The 20,276-nt window shown below is 41.6% G+C and overlaps 1 protein-coding gene across 1 annotated transcript in view; it reads right to left on the reverse strand.

Moving 5' to 3' along the window:
• Nucleotides 1–923: 923 nt before the first annotated feature.
• The window catches only part of KCNU1 (potassium channel, subfamily U, member 1), a 52,224-nt gene continuing 32,871 nt past the window's right edge, over nt 924–20,276 (reverse strand). The window contains 10 exon segments of the mRNA XM_009583308.1: nt 924–982; nt 985–1,022; nt 1,701–1,804; nt 2,146–2,343; nt 5,074–5,108; nt 8,865–8,942; nt 14,380–14,557; nt 15,023–15,135; nt 15,333–15,447; nt 17,900–17,999. Of these exon segments, the coding sequence (XP_009581603.1) occupies nt 924–982; nt 985–1,022; nt 1,701–1,804; nt 2,146–2,343; nt 5,074–5,108; nt 8,865–8,942; nt 14,380–14,557; nt 15,023–15,135; nt 15,333–15,447; nt 17,900–17,999 (1,018 nt within the window).

Here is a 20,276-nt window from a genome sequence, read left to right on the forward strand (position 1 = left end):
AAGCCCAGATCTGACCATTCCCCTGGGCAGGAAAGCTTCCGGAGTATCTGTTTGAAACACAGACTTACTTTCCCCCTTTTCCTGTCTAAAATAGAAAAAGGACCAAGACCTTATTCCTGAGCTTCAGGGATCTGTTAATTGGCTCCCTAGTAAAATTACAGAGACTCAGCTGCCTGATAATGATTGTAAATGACAGAGACTATCGGGTTTACCTTGTGATGTCCCTGGGGAGCTTGCAGTTAGTTTAGTCTGAACTCTGCGTCAGCTGTTTGGGTTCCTTTCTTCTCGGCATGTGGTATCTGGACTCAAGCTGCAGTCTTTCAAACCTAATTAGCGTTAGGTGAAAGAGAGAGAGAGAGAGAGGAAAAAACCCAAACACCACCACTTTCCTTCCCTCAACCGACTTTATAACATACAGGCAAGACCTGATTTATGGTACAAGTTCATGGGGACCTTTTGTTTGGTTTTTTGTTTCTTTGCATGTGTATCAATCCAGCATCTTCAGTTCTGGCTGCAAGAAAACTGAATTTCAGTGTGCTGGAGTCTTTGAACTTTGAGAAGTTCAGAAGAGAATCTCTAAACTCAATGGAGTCATTGTGTTTGTATACAGTTGGGTCTGTTCTGTGCAGTGCTCAGCAGAAACTCAAGTTTTTACCCTTTTCCTTGCAGAGAGCGCATTTTACCCTCTGATATTTTTCTTGTTAAAGCTTAACAATACTGTTTTCAGTAATAACCTCATGTTAATCTTTAGCCAAATTCAAACTGCCACCCCTAAGAAATAAGAACACAGCCAATTTATTGTGGGGGTCTTAATAACTTGTATAATTTTTTATTTGCAGGGCATTTCACAACCTCTCATAACTCTGGCATGATGGTGTCTGTACTACCTGTTTTCTTGCTTGGTAACTGACTTCCATCCCACATCACAGCTCATCAGTTGTTGCAATGTTGAACGGAACAACACAGGACAGCAGATCCGAGACAGCATCTTCAAATCACTGGCAGGCCGAGCAATCACAAACCTGAAAAAGCAGTAGCACATGAGATTCAGGTTGCTTTGTGAGGCCTTCAAACTGAGTGTATGGGACAGCAAGAAAGCTGTAGGGTTTTTTGGCAATGACTGATTGCATGTGCAGAATTCTTTGGAATGATGAGACAATATACAGAGGGTTTAATTTTACCTATGAATGGGATACATATATTTTAAATGAAGCTAATTAGTCTCTGGAACAGCAGCTGAAAGATGTGATAAATTTTTTGATTGCTCAAATTCTTTAAATCAAGACTAAATATGTCTCTAGGAGATCTAAAGCTTAAGCAATCACTGAAATCTTGAAATTGAAAGAATCAGTGAGTAGAACAGGTTAGATGAGAAGGTTCTCTCTGCCTGCAAACTCTCTGAAATCCCTGTTCTCAGCAGCATTACTAACTTCATGCTCCAGCAGCTCTCTAATGCAGAAGGCTCACTTGTAAAGATAAATCACATCTTAGGTGAACGTAAGGGAATCTCATACAAGTGCCAGTAAGCACCACGTTCAGACCACACACCAGTTTGCCTCAAATGACCGTAGCTACCTATAAGAATGTCTAAATCCAAGACAAAAGTAAGTAATTCAGGTTGCCTACAACACATGCCTAACTTCAAAGTCACGACTACTATCTTTTGACTTATGGTACAATTTGAGATAAAATGTACTTGCCTATTCTTGTATGGTTTGGGCTCTTCCATCAGGCGGTAGAGCCCAAAGCAGAGTATCCCAAACGAGCCTAAAGCGCTGCAGTAAATGTCTCCAAGGGAGTCCTCCTGCTATAAAAGAAGCAAAACCACTCATCTCAAAGGAACTGAAGTGGACCATTCAGCCCAATACTAAACCACTTATTTAGCCAACTATCATCACTATTCACTACTTTTAGTATCATAATATTTGGCAAGAAAGAAAGGAAAGAAAATGACTGGTCCCCCGTAAGATTAGAAGCCAGTATAAAATAAGGCTATCTGATGTCTTTGCCTTTTCAAAATATGGCTCAAGCTACATAGCGAGATTCAACTGAATGAAACTAAACTTTGGGTAATGACAATCCAAAAGTACTAGCAGGAAGGATGAAAGCCTAGCCCATGAAGCACCACTCAGTGATGTAACTCACCATGACACCTTTTCACAACCTCTTGGACAGTAGCAGGAGTGCTAGTTTGCATCTGACTTGGGAGGCATTGTCGATCATGTTGTCAGGATTTCCGCGCAGTCTGCTGCCCTCTTCCAACAGCTGTTCCCCCAATGCTTGGCTTGTCCCACTTGTCACCAAAGTCTGCAGCAGAGCCAAGATGTGATGGTTGTAGTATGTCTGGAAAGGAAGAGACAATGAGAAGTCAAAGACAAAAGAGTATGCCTTGGAAAGGAAAACCAAGTTTTCCAGTGAAAACCTAGAGAAAGTAATCAGACAGACACTTTGGAGTTTCTTGTATACTTAAAGTAGTCCTTAATTATGTTTAAAGTTTTCTGACAATATTTATGGATCACCACCTGCTTTGCCCATTTCAGCTTCAAAGAGCAGTCAGAAGATCCCACCTCTGCTCTTATAATAAAACGCACTAAGCTGCGTCTGAATGGGAGATTTTCAAAGGCACAAATGGAGTGGCTGTGGGGGCGCGTGTGTGCGTGTGCACGCGTGTGCGTGTAAGAAAACTGGGCAGCAGCTCTGATGTCACCTGAGCAGAAGCACACTGTGCAAGGTGAGGCTGAGGAGTGTAACTGCCCTGCCCAGCCCTATAGGGACCAAGTTTCCAGCAGGAAGCTCTCTGTCCTTGTAGTTGCCATATTGTTTCGAAAACCTCTCTCTGTGCCCTTATCTCAGCCAGTATTTTTTGGAAAAAAGTTACCATGATTCAAATTCAGATCTGAGGCAAAAAAGGGCTTAGAGTCTCTTTTTTTTTTTTTTTTTTTTTTAAAAACCTGAAAGTGTTTTCTCTGCCTGCAGTGCATCAAATAACTTATTTTTCACCCTTTCGCAAAAAGCTCATTTCTTACATGCAGGTGGAATCTGTCACCTGCATTTGCCTGAGTAAAGAAACTAAACAAGCTGCAGAGAAGGAATGGTGTTACTAAATCCATGCTGAACTCAAATCCGCTTAAGAACATCTGACCATATTGTCAGGCAAATGGGTATAATGCTGTTAGAGTAATTCTCAGTCTTTTAAAGCAAGAAGCTATAGTCCAGGGTTATCCAGGAGTGATACAGCTTCAGGGGAATCTGCACTTTACATATTTAACAGAAGCGTGCTGAGCTCTTTAACATATCATTGCTGTACTTTTTGACATCAAAAGGATTGCATTTCCATACTTGGATGAATTAATAGGATTTGCATGTCATCCTCATTCTGTACTTTCTTTGCTGAGTTACACTGCAGGAATTTGAAAGGCAGGGAAACTATACAGGTGTGCATGTGTGTGTGTGCATACTCAGGAAATAACACACTGCATTTAGAATGGGTTTTGAAGCTGACTTTAAAGCAGCAACACTTCTGTAATGTACCCATGAGATGTTACCTTCTTCGCCAGTTGTTGTTTGGTTACAGCTTCAGACAATCAGATTTCCTGGGAACACCTGCACACAAAGGCAAGGCTAGAAACATTTTCCCATCATCAAGCAGTTGCCTAGTCCCACTGACTCTGTGCTGCCACTAAGCTTTTAAAACTGGTCCTGTCTAGCTTAGGAACACATAGCTGGATCAGGAAGGGAATTCAGGGCTCATTAGAGTACCTGAGCCATAATGATCGTGCTCATTGAATTGTTTTCTGCCTATTGAGACCCCAAGAGCCACATTGAAGCAAATGCCAGTTCTGCTTCAGGCTTCCAAGGGATAACATTGCACTTTACAGACCACATTCTGCCATTCAGATTCTTCTGCCAGTCTCCTTTCAAGCTAAAAGAAAACAGCGCTCCTGCTCTGAGTGTTTTTAGAAATGTCAACAGATATTCACAGTGATAGCAAAAGGAGGTGATATTGGACTGCTGAAGGCTCCTTCCTTCTCCTTCTTCTCCAGTTCACACATCTTTTCCCTGATACTGCAATTGCTAAGCAATATCGTATTTCTCTCCGTCTTCACTGTATTTACAGAATGACTGAATCCAACCGAAGGTGCCCCTCTACTTTAAAGCAGAGTTGAGTGCTGATCATTCCTGGACAGACTCGGAATCTTACACTTGAGTGAAATTTTATCCTTTAAGACAGGTCATGCTATGTCTTGAGTTACTTTTACACTTGACACTAGCAGTCATTAACCACCATCTGGCTGATTGACATATCAGTGAGTAGCAGCAATATAATACTTTCCCTAACACAAGCCTTCTCAGAAAAGCATAACTGGACTTGACATACTTATTTTGGACTGCTTATCCCTTGGAGAGATTTGTTTTGTATTTATTCAGTTTCTGTAAAACTGCCACCCAAGCACTATCCCCTTGGACGTGAGCTGAGAGCAAGGCATGTGGAACTTGACTGCAGCATTGGGGAATTGGGGTGAAGAGGAAGAAAGGGGCTTTCAGAAATAAGAGAAGGCAGTTTTGGAAATGCCAGCTTATGAGCTGAACTGCTGTTTTGCTGCCAAAATTCTGGCTTAATTCCACCAAAGTGTGACCCATATGTGTGTCACCACTGACAGTATCACTCAGTTTTGACAGCAACTTAAAATGATTATGTCACCAGGATGGGATCATCACGTTCCCTCCATTCTTGCTGTTTTGGGTGCAATGTATCCAATCGTCATGATGCGAGTGTTTTTAAAAGAACACACTACCAGGAATTTACAGAGAATCAAATATGCACTTCTTTTAAAATCTGATGTGGTCTTACGGATCAGCAGTGGCCCACATGTGTGGAATTTGTTTTATACCTTTTCAGAAAACAGCCATTGGGAGATTCCCATTGAGTTCAACAGATTTTTCCATCTAAACTTCCAGTGAATTTCTGCCTAGGTGCCAGATGGACAGATGAGAAGAGTTAAATGTTCCATTCATCCCCGTGCCTGTTATGGTAAAGTGGTGGCAGTGCAAACTCCCTGTTCCCTAGCTCACCAATGCACCTCCAGCCAGGCTTGTAAAACTCCTTTCTACATGAACAGGTAAGAATTCAGAGTCCCCATAATCTTCTCAGCCTTTGGCATCAGTGCTGGAGCTTCCACCAAGGGGCCAGCTGGTGTCAAATGCAATTTTGGCTTCAGTGACTGCAGCTCCCTTAGAGGGACTGATTGCAACATCATGTTGTCAAAAAATAAATAAATCAGGCTGGCTTTAAATACCTTTTGTAGCCTGTCAATATTATGGAGCTGGGAACAGGAGGAACTTATGAAAACACTCTAAAAGTTTCTCCAAATAATTCTATGTGTATATCAACAACAGAGAGAGTTGCTGCTAATAGCACATATTGAGAGACATGTCTTTTGGAGCTGATAGCTGCTTACTCTGAAAGCGATTCCTCCTTAACTTTCTTTCCTATTTTCAGGGAACTAAGTACACTCAGGCAGAAGGCCCCTGCTGTTCTACTGAACATGCTAGGTATGTCGTGGCACTCTAGCACTACCAGTAAGAATGCTGATGAATGACAGCAGCACAGCAGGAGACAGAGGAATTGAGATCAAGAACCCGTATCTTTCCATTAAAAAATAGAGAGTGAGCACAACTAACTCCATGTGAGTAATGACTGATTTCTATTATGTCCCCTTGGGTCAGGAAGCATTTGAGTGCATCGTTTTTAAAGATGACTTAAACTAGCCAGAATCACAATACTATTAATGTCTCCTGTTGTCTTGCAGTGTTGGTGTCATCCTTCAACCATGTATTCTCAATACAGATATTTCACCCACCCTGGATTTTAGAGTTGGCCCTGCATCTGGCATTAATCACTATGACTCCACTGACTAGCTTATACAGTCTGGGTATGAAAAGCATGGTCTCGCAGCCACAATAAGGGATCCACTTTATTTCTCCACACCATTCTCTTTCTCCTTTACACATTTGCAGGATTCTTACTTCTTTACAGATCACTGCTATTTCTCTTCCAGATCTCTGTCTCCTTATGGCAAGGGTTTCTAGAATCCGTTGTTTCTGAGGAATAACCATTTATAACATGCCTCTGAGCCCACTGACCAACTCACAAATTCAGAAGATGCTCAACACATTGAACTGTGCTCAGCTTGGTGGATGTGGGCCCGCAGAAACCCCATGCAAAGCTTGCCATTTAATGGGCCTTGCATCAGCCTGATCTGGCCAGTTTAGCATTTCTTATTTTTCAGTGTTTCTCACCACTGGGCAAGGAGAAGCAGCAGCATGTCAGAGCACAACAACACACAGCTCTCACGGTCCTCAAGCCAAAATTCATATCCAGCCCCCTTTAGAGAAGTGCAGACCCTCAGCTAATTCCATCAACTCTGTCCCTGACTACATGTCCTTAGCTCAGTAGCTGCTAGAGGACAGCATACCTTTGGGACCACGGCACACCTCTGGGACTCAGGCGGCTCTGGCATGCCATCCTGGTCACAAAGAAACTGTGGCAGAGGCAAGTCAAGCTTGGCAGTTCTGGCTCTACTGAGATACCACATTGCTTCCTGTGCCTGTCAAGATTAATTGCAAAACTCCTACTGACTTCAGTGGTGACAGGATTTCAACTGAAGGTACGAAGGGTCTTAGCTTCTCTTATGGCAGGTTTTGAGCAGCAACAGTGCTAGCAATATGTATCGTATTGCTGGCTTTGTTGTGTCAGACAACAAATGATACAGATGACCCTTAGTCAACACTCAGTGTGCTGTGAAATAAGAAATTGCCTGGAATGAGCAAAGCCCTTACAACTTAAGGCACATGAGTACTACCCCTCGCAGCTTGTTTCTAGAGATAGGCACAAAAGTGACCACTTGTCTAGATCAAGGTCTACCAGAGGGACTTACAGGAAGCTTATTCAATCACAAGAAAGCTCCAGCTGTTTTTGTTTAGCTGTTTTGTGTTTCCAGGTTTTAAATTCTTGGGGTTATTTTGCTTCCTAGCCCATCCCTGTAACTCTGAACATATTTCTATGCTGTTCAAGACTACAGCAGGGGCAGGCATCCATGTGCTAAGGGACTGGGCTCGATTCATTATTTTGTCAAAGATCTGACATGACTAAACTCCAAGTCATGTCAACAGATTGCAGATGTTTTCCCCTCCACTGACACACCACATCCTGGAGAGAAATCACAGGGGTGCAATGCCTGTCTGAAGATGTTAGCTTGACTGCACAATATCTTCTCAGAGGAGCTGGGCCTCAGTAGCGCGCTCAAAACATTTCTGAGACTTTTGGACACAGCAGAAATAAAAGCCTGAACCACAGCACAAGATATCCAAATATCACTCAGTTCTAAAATTACTCAGGAGGAGGCATAATTATCTTCTTATTTTGTGCCTTTTTTTTTTTTTTTTGCAGTAGCTCCTCAGTGTTTCAGTCTAAGGAGCACACAGGACTGAATAGCCCACTGAGGTGCTTAATTGCTTCTGGGACACAGCTCATCAGATGCAAGTTTTGGCTAAGCAGTACACCAGAGCTTCATATAAATAAAATATTGCTAGAGCCTGCTACAAGCCAAAGCTGCTCACTAGCCCTGTTCCAGCTGCAAACCTGGTGAGGACTGGGAAGCAAGGACCCTGCAATGTGCTGAGTCCACATAGCATTTACAAGCATTGCGTCAAAAAGAAAGAAAGAAAAAAAAAAGCCTACGTGAGTCAGGGGCCAGTCATGATGCCTAGCAACATGCTATGCTAATTTGATGGGTACATTCTTGTGTCAGCACTTTAAATGGAGCTAAACATCCCTGTCCTTCAGGACTCACAGCCCAGCCACACCACTCTGGGGTGACACTGACTGCTATGTTACCAGTAATCAGTTAATCGGTGCACATGTTCCCTATTAACAGATCCAGTTTGTAACCATCAGGAGATGAAGACAAAGATAGCCAAGAGTAGCATGAAAGAACTCCATGGGTTGCTTCATTTATGAATGCAGGCTAGAGAGGCTGAGCCTTGTGGAATAAGGACAAAGGTGTTTGGGCTCTGGTGTAAAACGCCCGCACTCTCTGTCCACCTTGGCACGTGCACGGACCCATGCAAGTACTGCACCCCAAGCAGTCACTGCACAATGCTGTGTACTGCAGATTGTTTGGAACAGGCTCTGCTCTTTCACAGCCACTTGTACAAATGAGGAAGCCTGCAGCTACCCCCATAATCCAGAAGAGGAGGAGGGAACCACCACCAGTGTTTCAGAAAGGGTAGGGTTGGAACAGAGAAAATTAGGCCTTGACTCACCCCATTTTGTTGTGGGATGAAAACTGGGCAGACAGTCTCTCTCAGTGCTTTTCAAAATGATCAGAGAGAGGAAGGGCCAAAGGCAAGGTAGATTTCATCTGGGCAGAATTGCCTTTGGTGGTGCCTCTTTCTCCACTGAAAATAAGGGTAAACCAGGCAAATACACTTCTGATTTATCTACCTTAATGAAGTATGTTAGGATAGGTGGGATGAATGCAGGCCATGTGACTAGAACTCAGATCTCCTGAGATCCAGTCCAGCAGAAAAAAACCCAAGGACATTATCTTTCTCTTAAATGGATGCTTCAGAGTTTTGCTACACACAGACCTTTGTAACACTTTGTTATATTTATTCTCCTGATAAACCATCCTGACTCCTTCAAAGCCAGTGAATTAACATCTAAGTCAAACCTTTTAATGTTCCTTGGACATGTAGTGCTTGTCGCTTTCCGCCTGTGAATTCTAAAAAGGGCCTGGGGTAAATAAATAATGCAGCATGCATATTGCTTCTGTGAAATTTGTTCCTAAAGAATAACTTACTCAGCTCTGTAGTGATGGGGATCCTTTTATAACATGGCTGTGATTGATTCCCCAATGCTCTTGCTCCGAAAACAGCATCTGTAGAAACAGTCAATAACAACATGAAGAGAGAGGGAAGTTAGCAGAAGCAGAAAGGAAAAAAAAAAAAGAAAGAAAAAAATAGAGAGAAACCAAGGCACAATTGTTCATACTGACAAACGCAGAAAATCTCTTACCTATGCCTAAAAATGTCATTGTCATGCAAAAATCCCAAAGCGTTTCCTATATTTAGAAAGTTTCTTGCCTTGGTTTGCTTTTCCAAGGCTCACTTTATTCACTCAGAGCTTCAAAGGATTAAAAAAGAAAAGCTCTCCTGGGAGCTGCTTATTGACATCATAACTAAAATATAATTACCCTCTGTGGAGCAGCAGTGCTGGTTACAGTGTTGTTTGGTGCAAAGTCCCCACTAAGCCAATTTGCACTCAGAGGGCTTTTGAGGGAGGGGGTTGTGTTTTTTCCTTCCTCTTCAAGAAGGCTGTACATGTACATGAAGGCTGTACATGTGCTGTAGGAACGAAGGCAAAAGCATATACCGTGATTTTTTTTTAAAACCTGGCAACAAAAAAGACTTAAAAGAGAAATCCAGAAGTTCGTAGAAGCATGTGTCCTTATTTCCTCCCAGTTCTCACCAGCTAGCTGATTTAGTAGAATCAGTCCCAATTTGAAGTCTGCTTTCTGTGTTTTGATCACATCCAATCTTGTCTCCCTTACCATTATGTCTAAATTTTTGCTTTGCTACCTAGCACAGCATCTGGGTAACTGAGTAACTGTATAATACTACTTACTGCACAAGATAGTATCAAAGTCAAAATGATGGAATCTAAACTCCACTAAAGATTTTGCTAGAAATGGAACTTCTTCCAGTTCAGATACTGTATAATGGATCCTTTCTGCTCGGAGGAGTATGTGAACATTGGAGACCAGAGACCCTAACGGGGTCCTAGATGGACCGTTGCTCTAATCAACCATCTCTGAGGTTAGGCAATGGACTGCCAAAAACCTTATTAGAGATGTCAGGCATCACAATCCCTCAAAACAGCAGAAAAAGTCCTTCCCAAGTATAGCAAGGCCTCTCTGAATGCATGCTAGTGGCAGCAACTGAATGCCTGAAATGAATCATTGCCTTTACTGTACCCTTCCAGGTACTGTACCAGTTGATTTGAATGTATGTCTGATCATTGCCTGGATACCTTCTCCTTATGTCAATATTTTTGCTGTGAAACAGTACACAGCGCTCTACCTGAAATTTTACAAACTGGCAGGGTGCTATTACAAAAGATTACTTAATTGTAGATTACTACTGTACATTTGAATTTCAGTATCTTATTAAGTTGTCAGATTTAATTACCATTATATGTTTAGATTATGCCACAGATTATTTAGTTCGGTACCTAGGTTTGCCAACCTGTTTGCTTTGTGACATGACAGGGTGATAATTACAGCATTACTGGAAAACCTAAATTTTTCCATGGGAAAGACTAGAAGTCCTTGGCATCAGCACTGACCCTAGCAAATGCTCATTCTTGCAAGTGTAAGTAATGTTTACCTCTGTGTGGGTCTGATTCTCTAAGACCTGTCTAATTCTCTACTCCATGGGAGAGAATATGTGCAGAACAGGCCTGGGTTTGTTGGGTGTGAAATGCTCACAGCAAAATCTAAAACCACAGGAAATGCAGTTGATTTGGGCTTTGTTACAATCTCCAAACTGAGACTAAGCCTGCTGCAACACTTTCTAAAGCACCTGAACTGTTAAGGGCCTTCCATCCAAATAACTATTTTCCACTATGGTTAGGATGCAAAATGCTGCAACTTTGTCTACAGCATCAAAGCTGGGGATGAGAAAGATCTTGGATGGGTAGAATAGCTGGATATCCAGCCAAGTCATCTGCTGTCCCATCAGCAACAGCAACTACTAAATGAGAAACGTCAGCCTCTGTCTTTTCTTTTTAAAATCAGGTAATGGTTGCATAATCATCTTGCTTTAGAAAGCTCTCCCAACTATTCTTCTGTCTTTTCCTACCTGCTTCCTCTCCTGGCTACTAACATTAATTGAGGCTAGGTTTCTTGGATCCAAGTTTTGAATGTAACTTTACCCTTCTCCTTCAAAAAATTAGATCGTCACCCAAAGGACTGCCGTACTTTTTGGGTCTCCACTATATGCAGCAGTTTCTGCTGCCCATTTCCTTTTCTGCACAACTTCTCCTAGATGTTTCTCCTACAAATAGAAAGGATTTTCCTAAACCTGCTGATTTTGCAACTCTGCAGCTGAAAGCACCCACTGGTACATGTAGTACTACACTGGTAGAAAATGCAGATTTCACTGGTACACTGTAATTAACTACTGCAGAGGTGAACCAACACCAAGTTCTGATCAGCACGGGCATAGCCTGGCTACATTACTAGTATTCGCTGTTCTTATTGCTTCCTAGCTAACTTGACAGCCACTGAGTCTGGAAAATTTCTTGATAACTCTCTGTACTGTTCGTTCTTGTCTAGCTGTATTTGCCTTCAGTGCTCTAACATAACTTAAAAAGGCCAGTGGCTCTACTCTTACTCCTTCTCCCCACAAAGAAAAGACTAAATTCTGATAAAAGCCATCCTTTCCCAGCTTGTGTATCTCTTTTCCCTGAAACTTTCCTCATTTTCTGACCCCCATGAACTATTTCACCTGGAGACTATCCAGTCCATTGGGACCAGCTAAGATGAGCTGATTTTATCTTCTCAGAGATGAATTCCTATAAAGTAACAATGGTGGGAAGGAGAGCAGAGACTGAAACAGTGGGAGTGGGGACATGTATATTCCATTTCCACTCTAGGCACCTTGATCCAAATCTTGGTGGCAACAACCTATGAGTAATTTACTATCCTATAGGAGCACACATCTGTAATGCGTCTGGAGACCTTCAGAGGCAAAGACCTTAAAGAATGTAAGACATAGCCTTAATCTTGCAGTTGAATCTGAAGGAGCTTCCAGTATGAGAATCCTAACCTAAGATTGTGGTCCTATAATTATACATAACTATGGCAGCAAAGAAGAAAATGGGCTGGCTTTTTTAGCAACTCATCTAATGAACCTATAAGGAGAGAGAGCTTGTTTTCACACTAGCAGATTTAATGGCTGACTTGAAGAACCGAAACTTGTGTCTTAGCTTTATTTTGCAAATACATCTTTATTCACTGATGATGATATCCTGTAACTGAACACTGCTTTTCTGTCTGCAGAAAACACTGTAAAACTGAGGAACAGCCTTAACTGAGTAGCCAAAGGTTTATTAGACTGGAATTGTAGTGAGCTTATGAAGCGACAATTCACTAACATCTGAGCTAGGCAAAGGTGCCTTATAAATATGCAAAGTGAAATACCTAAAATGGATAAACCAGGGTGGGTTTAGAAATACATTATTTTGTCAACTAGAGTAAGACAATGCTGTTATAGTAAATGGTGATAAAATCTAATTTGCATTTGTGTATGGCTACATTGTGAGCTTAAATTTATCTGGCATTAAACAAACCTGGGAAATAAATATTGTTATTGGTACAGGGAGGCTGTAGCTGACAGGGAGGCACAGCAAAGGAGTAAGAGAAATAGAAAAAGCTTTGACACCATGACCCTTACTTGATCCTGCCCCTTCTCAAAGCCAGAAAAGAAACCCAGAAGCACTGATTTCCATTCACCTGTTCTAATGCCTAGACCATACTTTACCCAGGTTTCTGCCAGAGGACCAACAATCCTGATTTCTGCTCATACTTGAAAGAAGGTTTTGTGTATTTGGTCTGGTTCCGATGTGCTGAAACACAGTGTTAGCTGTAATACACAAATAACCTTGTGCCTGCATGTCTCTGCTCTAACTGTTCTGACTACTAGCATCTTTCTGCACAAGCAGAAATCCTTTTGACACTGTTCTCAGGGACCTTGTAACTACAGTACTTGATTATGGTTTTTCCAGTATAATTGAATAAACTTTTCTCCTATCTCTCATGATAGCAAGGATGCTGAACAGATTTAAAACTGCAAGATATATTTTTCTGATGAAACTCATCATGTGCCCATCTTCCCAAGGGAAATGAGGGAAAAATATATGCTTATGGATTAAAAAAAAGACAAGGACTTTGAGTATGCAGGTGGTGATGGTTCTGACAACAATACGCCTGGTAAATTGCCTAACCAGCCATGCCTCAGCTTACCCACTGATCACACCTATGTCAGCGTTAGGTCCCTGAGGTCTTCTGCTGGAAGGAGACAAAGCAAGCCAAAAGCTACCACCTTAAAGAGAAACAAGCGAGTATGAACTCTGCAAGGCAGCTGGGGAAGGTTCTGATGAACAGATGCTCACATCCCTATTTTCCATACACACATTGTAGTTCAGAGTTCCGTACTCCATGTACTAGAATTTTGAGTGATAAAACAAAAAACGCTGGAGGGGAGTAGGACAGTGATTGATAGGATGAAATATCCTTTCTGCTCTGAGTCTCTCTTTTCCATATATAGGTATAAAGATGCAGTAGGTACAGTATCTGTATCTGTCACCATAGATGGAGATACATAAATTTTATATATACAAAGGTACATACTATTTACTTCCTCTCTACATACAATCAATAGAGTTCCATATATCTTTATATTTACGTAGCAATAAATACATTAGATAAAAGTAATCTATTCAAGTCACAATTACCTTTTACTCAAATATACCTTATAAATAATTTGTCTTCTGTTCTGATTGTATACATTGTATAATGATATTATTTTGCCTAGTTATTATTAAAAAAACCCTGTCTCTGCCTCACTCTAATCTTTTCTTTGGCACAGCCATTGTTTTAAAAGCCTAGAATGATAATAAAGTATAGGGAAAACACTTAGGAGAGCCATCCATTTCTCAGCCCGTCTTCAGCTAATTAATACTCCACATTCTCAAGAGGAGGACAAATCTTAGCTCCTTCACCAAATTAAGGGAGGAAGAGATGCAATAAATATTCTACTAGGCTGAAGTCGTTTTTGCTTCCATTGCAGTTTTGAGTCACAAGCTCTGTTTGTCTGGGAACAGAGCACCCACCCTATCAAACCTCAAGAGAAAGGTATTGTTTTTCTCTTTTTGAAGGATGGAAGGGGCCTCCACTCACACGTGCTTTTGCAAATAATACAGCAGTTACCAACACTGGTTACCATTTACCCTCCAGCCTCTTTACTGGAAACCTTGAAGCTTCACTCAGAATTTGCAGGAGGAACCGGCATATTTCCAGGAGCAATGCTGGCTTATCCCTCCTTCCTTCGCATACCTGTAGCTACAGAAACTGGACTAGATTGTACAGCCAGCTACGCTAAAATGGACTTCTGGCCCTTTTAACTTATATATTCATATTTGGGAGAGACAGGCTGTGGCTCAGACTAGTGACAAGTGACCCTTTCTTTTTTCCCTCCTTTAGCCTCCATTTTTGTCGCATCAGCATGCTTACAGGCAAAAAGAAACATGCTTACCTAGTGAGGCTGAGCTGGACTTAGCCTGCACGGATCGGATGTTCAGAGTGGCTAGGATGCTTTCCGTGCCCACCAGGGAAGGATTGCTTGAAGCAGTGGTGTTGTAAGACAGAATGGCACACGCAGCACAATCCTGGACATTAACTGCCCTCAGATCTGCACGGGAGAGATCACTACCCTGATAAAACCAAAGAAATAGTGATAGGGAGAAATCCGAGAAAGTTGAACATTAAGGATCTTTAAGGATGAAAGGTGAACATTAAATTTGTTTCAAACTCAGCTGGCACAAATGCGTTTTGGAAACATCTTCAAAGTTTGAGCAACTTTGGAAATGGGGAACTGTCCAATAAATTGCAAGTCTAGACCTGTCTTGACAGAGATTGGTCTTCTCTGACCAATCAGGATTAGCTTCTCAGTGCTTCTGCAGGAAACCAGAGAGTACCAAGACTCCCCCAGAAGAAAATAAATATTTAAGAAGGGAAAGTTTTTCAACAATATCTTGGATTCAAACTCAGGTCTAGAGCCTGAGATAATTTTGGTCCTTTTTGAATCTGAATTGTGCTATCATCAAGAAGTTTTAAAATGTATTTAGAAATGTGCATGAGAGCTAGAGAAAGGGAGGAAGAGAAAAATGTAAAAAAACTGAGAATAACCACAGCTTTGGGAAGTTCTGAATAAATTTCTATTCTCTCTGCAGATATTCCAAAGACCCGAGAAAAACAATGTCTTTCAACTCATGGTAAATGAAGTTACTAGCTCTTAAGGGCATCACGAAGTCACGCAGCCCAATCAGTGGTGAGTTTGCATCACCAAAGACGCAGACCAAAATGTGATCCTGCAGGTTTAGAATAACCACAGCTTTGGGAAGTTCTGAATAAATTTCTATTCTCTCTGCAGATATTCCAAAGACCCGAGAAAAACAATGTCTTTCAACTCATGGTAAATGAAGTTACTAGCTCTTAAGGGCATCACGAAGTCACGCAGCCCAATCAGTGGTGAGTTTGCATCACCAAAGACGCAGACCAAAATGTGATCCTGCAGGTTTGGTGCTGCTTGGTCCTTGCAACTCTAAATTTAAAACAGAATTCTGCTAAACCAGCCACTAGGTTTATTTTAGATTTTTCTCTTCAGTTAGAAAGACTTAAACCATTTCTTAGCTGTGTAACATCTATGGGTAGAATGAGACATAAAAAGAAGTATCTCCCCTTAATATTTGGATTCCAAGTGTATCCTACAGCAGTGAAAAATTCATGTATGTTGGCATAAAACATCAAAAATGTAGAGCAAGGCAACAATAGTAGTTTAATGCCAGGAACTTAGTAACAATTTTGGCCTGGTGTTTTTTTCCTGGCTAATTGATTATGTTTCTCAAATGAGCTAATTAGTCTAGGAAAATGTACTGGGGAGTGGGTATTGCTTAGAGTGGTGCTGGTGCCTCACGGTTGGTAGGTAGTATGGCCAAGTCGGCCAACCAGGCTTGTCAAAGGTTAGTTAGTCCACACTAACCATCCAGGAACTGTGGGATCAGTATACCCCTGCACTGTTCACTCCTTGGCAGTTTTTTTCCAAAGATAAACAAGGGACTTTGTCAGGGAGAAGTTTCCTGATGAGAGATTAGAATCATAACTAAATTAAATGATTGTCTCTAACTAATTAGATTAGTTTAAATTGAATAATGAAACCCTTAGCTGTATTTAATGTAACATGCCTGAAGTCCAACGATTAGTCTGCTGAATGAAGCTAAACAATTAAAAACACAATCTATTTTATAGCTTATTTTATAGGAACAATTGGAAAAACTATTACTGCTGAAATCTGCAAAGGAAACGCGCAATTACAAGACCAACAGGAGCAGTCAGTATAGTGAATGAGCAGCAGGGATAGTTGAGCCATTCTGAAGACACTACGGAAGGACTTAGGCCTTCCTTCCAACCTGGGCCCAAGAAGCTGGCCATATCTGGCATTTTTTACTTTATTACTGAGGTCAAGGAAAAAAAAAAAATTACATTAATTCTCAAACATCTATGCCATATTAGACTGACAGTTAAAGTTTCCCAAAAACACTTAAATTATTTAATAATGTAGACCTTATGTAAAAGTCAGAGGACCATATTTTGATATGTGTTTAGACACCCTGTGTTTTGCATGGACATCAAGGAGGAACTTCTGTAAAGTATAACCATCTAGCTGTCCATGGTTTCCAAACAGAATGAAATCCTGAAGTGTTATGACAAATCCCAAGGGAGTGCCCTTGCACCTTTAAGCACCTAAATAACTTTAAATACGTAGCATTTAAAAACCCCAAGCACAGTCTGGGACTTTGTCAAGCACCCAACTCACTCCTAAAAATGCATCTTGGACTCCCAGGCCTTTGAGGGGTTGCCTGTCCCAGAAATGTGATTGCAAAGGAAGATACTGCATGAACATGAAGTGCAATAGTTATTAAGCACTAACTTCCTTTGTGGACATTCTTAATCCTCATAAAAAGCCCCTTGTACAGTTTAGCTTAGCTACACAAAAACACTCAATACAAAACAGAAGTGGCACATGGGGAGTTAGGACATACTAGCAGTTGTAAGCTTTTTCCTCATGTAAACCGACCTGTAAGATCTTTTCAAAACATTACCCTTCAATTCACAGAGCTGAGCTTCCAGTCCTATTGGGACATTTACCCATTTGTAATGATTAATCCTATTTTGGAGGTTGCTGGGCAATAGGGTCCTTTTATTTGCTTGAAGGGAAGCTGCAGCATTTCAAGCAGCATGAATTCCAGCCTGCTACAAGTCTCCCAGCTGGCAGAACAGCTTGAACATTCTGTATTTTTGATGAAATCTTTGATCACCTCATTGCAAGATTTGGTTGCCTACTCTCAGCTCTCTGGCAACTCTGAGCACAACCTGCCATTTCTAGATGGGATTTGTTCTTTTACGGATTAGACACATTAAATAAATAAACCAAACTGTCTTAAAAGATATCCAGATCAGTAACGTCACAGACACAGGGGTCTGGAAACACAACATACAAACTTTTAAAATAAAATAGATGTCAATCAGACCCTCCTTTGTCCATCTGCTGAAATCCTCTCCTGAGATAGGGTGCCTGCCCTGCTTTAGATGAACACGGAAGGCATTACTGATCCCTTGTTACCTTGGAGATCTTCCTCTGTTCCCAGGTTACCACCTAAATTACAGGGGAATATGGCTGTGGAATAAGCCTTCAGCTCCCACCACTGCAACAGAGTCTCTATGCGACCCTGGTCAAGATACTTTATCTGCAGCTCACTCCTGAAAAAGGGGGTAATGGTAAACCCTCAGTCTCTCCCCTCCAGGGCAGGGTCTCTTACCTTTGCATATGAAATCAAAGTTAGAAATTGGCTAAGATAACATTGCTAAATAAACAGCAGTAAACTAGAGTGTGCTGTGCCCTCCACCCAGATGAATGCATTGAAGCTCCAGCTTATTCCTAGGAGCACAAGGAGGAAGACACGTGAGGATCCCAAAAACAAATACCCCACACCTACCAGAAGAGCCTCCTGCAGTGGAACAACATCACACCAGTGGAACACTCTTGTTGAATCTCGGATGACTCTGCTGTTTTCCTCTTCTTGGCCACCAAAACCCCTAAAACAGAGAGAGAAACTTCTTAGCTACAGAACAACCTCTCAGCAGTGGCAGCTACAGTTTACCCAAGATGAGATCACATCTCCAGCTGCTGCTGAGATGCCCTCTTTATCTACATCATAGCTTTCATGTCTCATAGTAGCAAGGAAAAATTAGGATGTATGAGTCACATATTAACCATGACAGTATGGGGGAAAAGGGTTGTGTGGTGGAGGAATTCCTTCATCAATGTCAGCTGAGTGAGACAAACAAAGAAAAAATATACTGCAAAGTGTTTCCTTGAATTATTGTATTGGTTGTGATGTTTATCGCTGTTTGGACTTGGTCCCTAGGACTATTTCTGTGCTTTCCTTCAGGCAAGAAAGGCACCAAAGACGTAGAAACAGATCTGTAGGCACTGGCTGCTGTACTACTGCTGCTCAAGAGGAGGCAAGAGCAGCAGGCACTGGTGGCTGGAAGCAGCCTAGAGGAAAAGAAAGGAAGGGCAAACAGAAAGCAGAGTGCTCCAGGTGCCAAATGGCTCATGACAGCTCCGCTCCTCTTACAGACTGGCAGTACCAAGCCATGAGGTTTCCAGTCTTTATCCAGGCCCTTTAGCTGAAGTTCGTCGATCTCCAGAAGTTCACAAAGCATAGCCAAAGCCACCACACTACCTATCCCTGTTGCTGTCTTCTGCCACTTGCACAGTTCTTGCTCTCAGCAGCATTTGCAGCAAGAAGTTTCACAGGCAAACAGCATGTTGCATGAAGCATTTTTTTTTTTATCAGCTTTGAATTACCCACCCTTCAGCAAAATGAAAGGTAATTTTGCATCTCTGATAAGGGGCAGGGAGAGGCTTCAAACTGGCTCTCCTGAATTTAGCAAGCTAGTACAAAACTGGAGGGAAAGGGGAGGCATGTACCCCTTTAAATCTCTGCAGTGTCTCTACGCAGCCCTGTGCTAAATGTAAGCAGTTATACCTATTAGCCACACGTCTCCTCCTCAGATAATGAATCCTTAGGCCAGTGATTAAATGGTATCTTGGCAAGTTAGAGACTATCTTCTCACAAGCTCTCTTACTTGACTCAGATTTACCAATCAATCAATGTATATATCTCTATCATAATAAAGCCATCATCTATATACACAACCTGTCAGAAATGACAACTCCTCATTCTAATATTATGGGAAATATATACGCCTTGGAGGAAACACCTGTTGGATCCCTAAAGTGGGAGATAGTAGGGAAACGACAGCAGGAAAGCCACTTCATAACGGCATCCACCTTGCCAAAGCCAAGCACATTCTGATTTAGCAAGCCATTCTTTAGTCAAGGGTTCCTTCTGCCATATACTCTGCAAATTACATGATTCTTACGGAAATCTGATTTTTCTGAGACACTCGTAAATCATCCTGCACTGGACTCTTGAGAAGCTTGAGGATGAGGGCACTGGAACTGACATGCTGTAGTACCCGACAGAGACAGAAATAGTCTCTGATTGAGCTACAGTCACTCACTACAGCCATTAGCAGGTTATCTGGGTCACAAATTGACTGTGATGTGGGTGCACAGTTATCCGTGCTGGCTTTGCATGAGTCTGGAAAGAAAAGAGTTGCATTTACGTGATGCTGTGCATTGCCATGTCTGTGTCACCTTTCTTTCTCTATCACATTCTCATTCGAGGTCCTTACCACTTACATTGCACTGAACAGAATATCAAAAAAAGCACAAGACCACGTTACCAAAGACTGTACAACTGGAGCTGACTTACAAAAGCACTAGGTACTTCGGACTGTGGGCATTTATGAAAATGTGGTCCTAGTGGCTGAACATTTGAAAATACTGTTCCACAGTGTCAGGTGCACAAGCCACTGGTGTAATCAGTCTATACCCAACGCACAGACAAACTGAGTCTATTACAATAGCCCACCATTAAACTTGGAGAAAAATTTGGTTTTATACTGCAAGTAATGTCAGTTCAATACCTTATATATCATCCAAAATGGCAGTTCGGTCCGGTGTGCCAGAGTCGAACTGAGAGTGCTACAACACGGTAAAACATTTCTTTATTGCCTGTTTCCACAGCCATGACCTAATATAAACTAGTCACTCATGTTTCCATGAATCAAAGCAGATAATGTAGCTCTCAGCTACACTAAAAGATGGTAACACACATCCAAGATGTTTCAAACTTCATTTGAGGACTAACATAAGTGATTAACAGTTGTCTATAGCATTAGAAGGCAGGGAGTGGAAGTCCTTTTATCAAATTGTTAGCTGCCAACAACTTCCTGCTG

Source organism: Fulmarus glacialis, unplaced genomic scaffold, assembly GCF_000690835.1.
Source record: "Fulmarus glacialis isolate BGI_N327 unplaced genomic scaffold, ASM69083v1 scaffold17378, whole genome shotgun sequence".
Taxonomy (NCBI): domain Eukaryota; kingdom Metazoa; phylum Chordata; class Aves; order Procellariiformes; family Procellariidae; genus Fulmarus; species Fulmarus glacialis.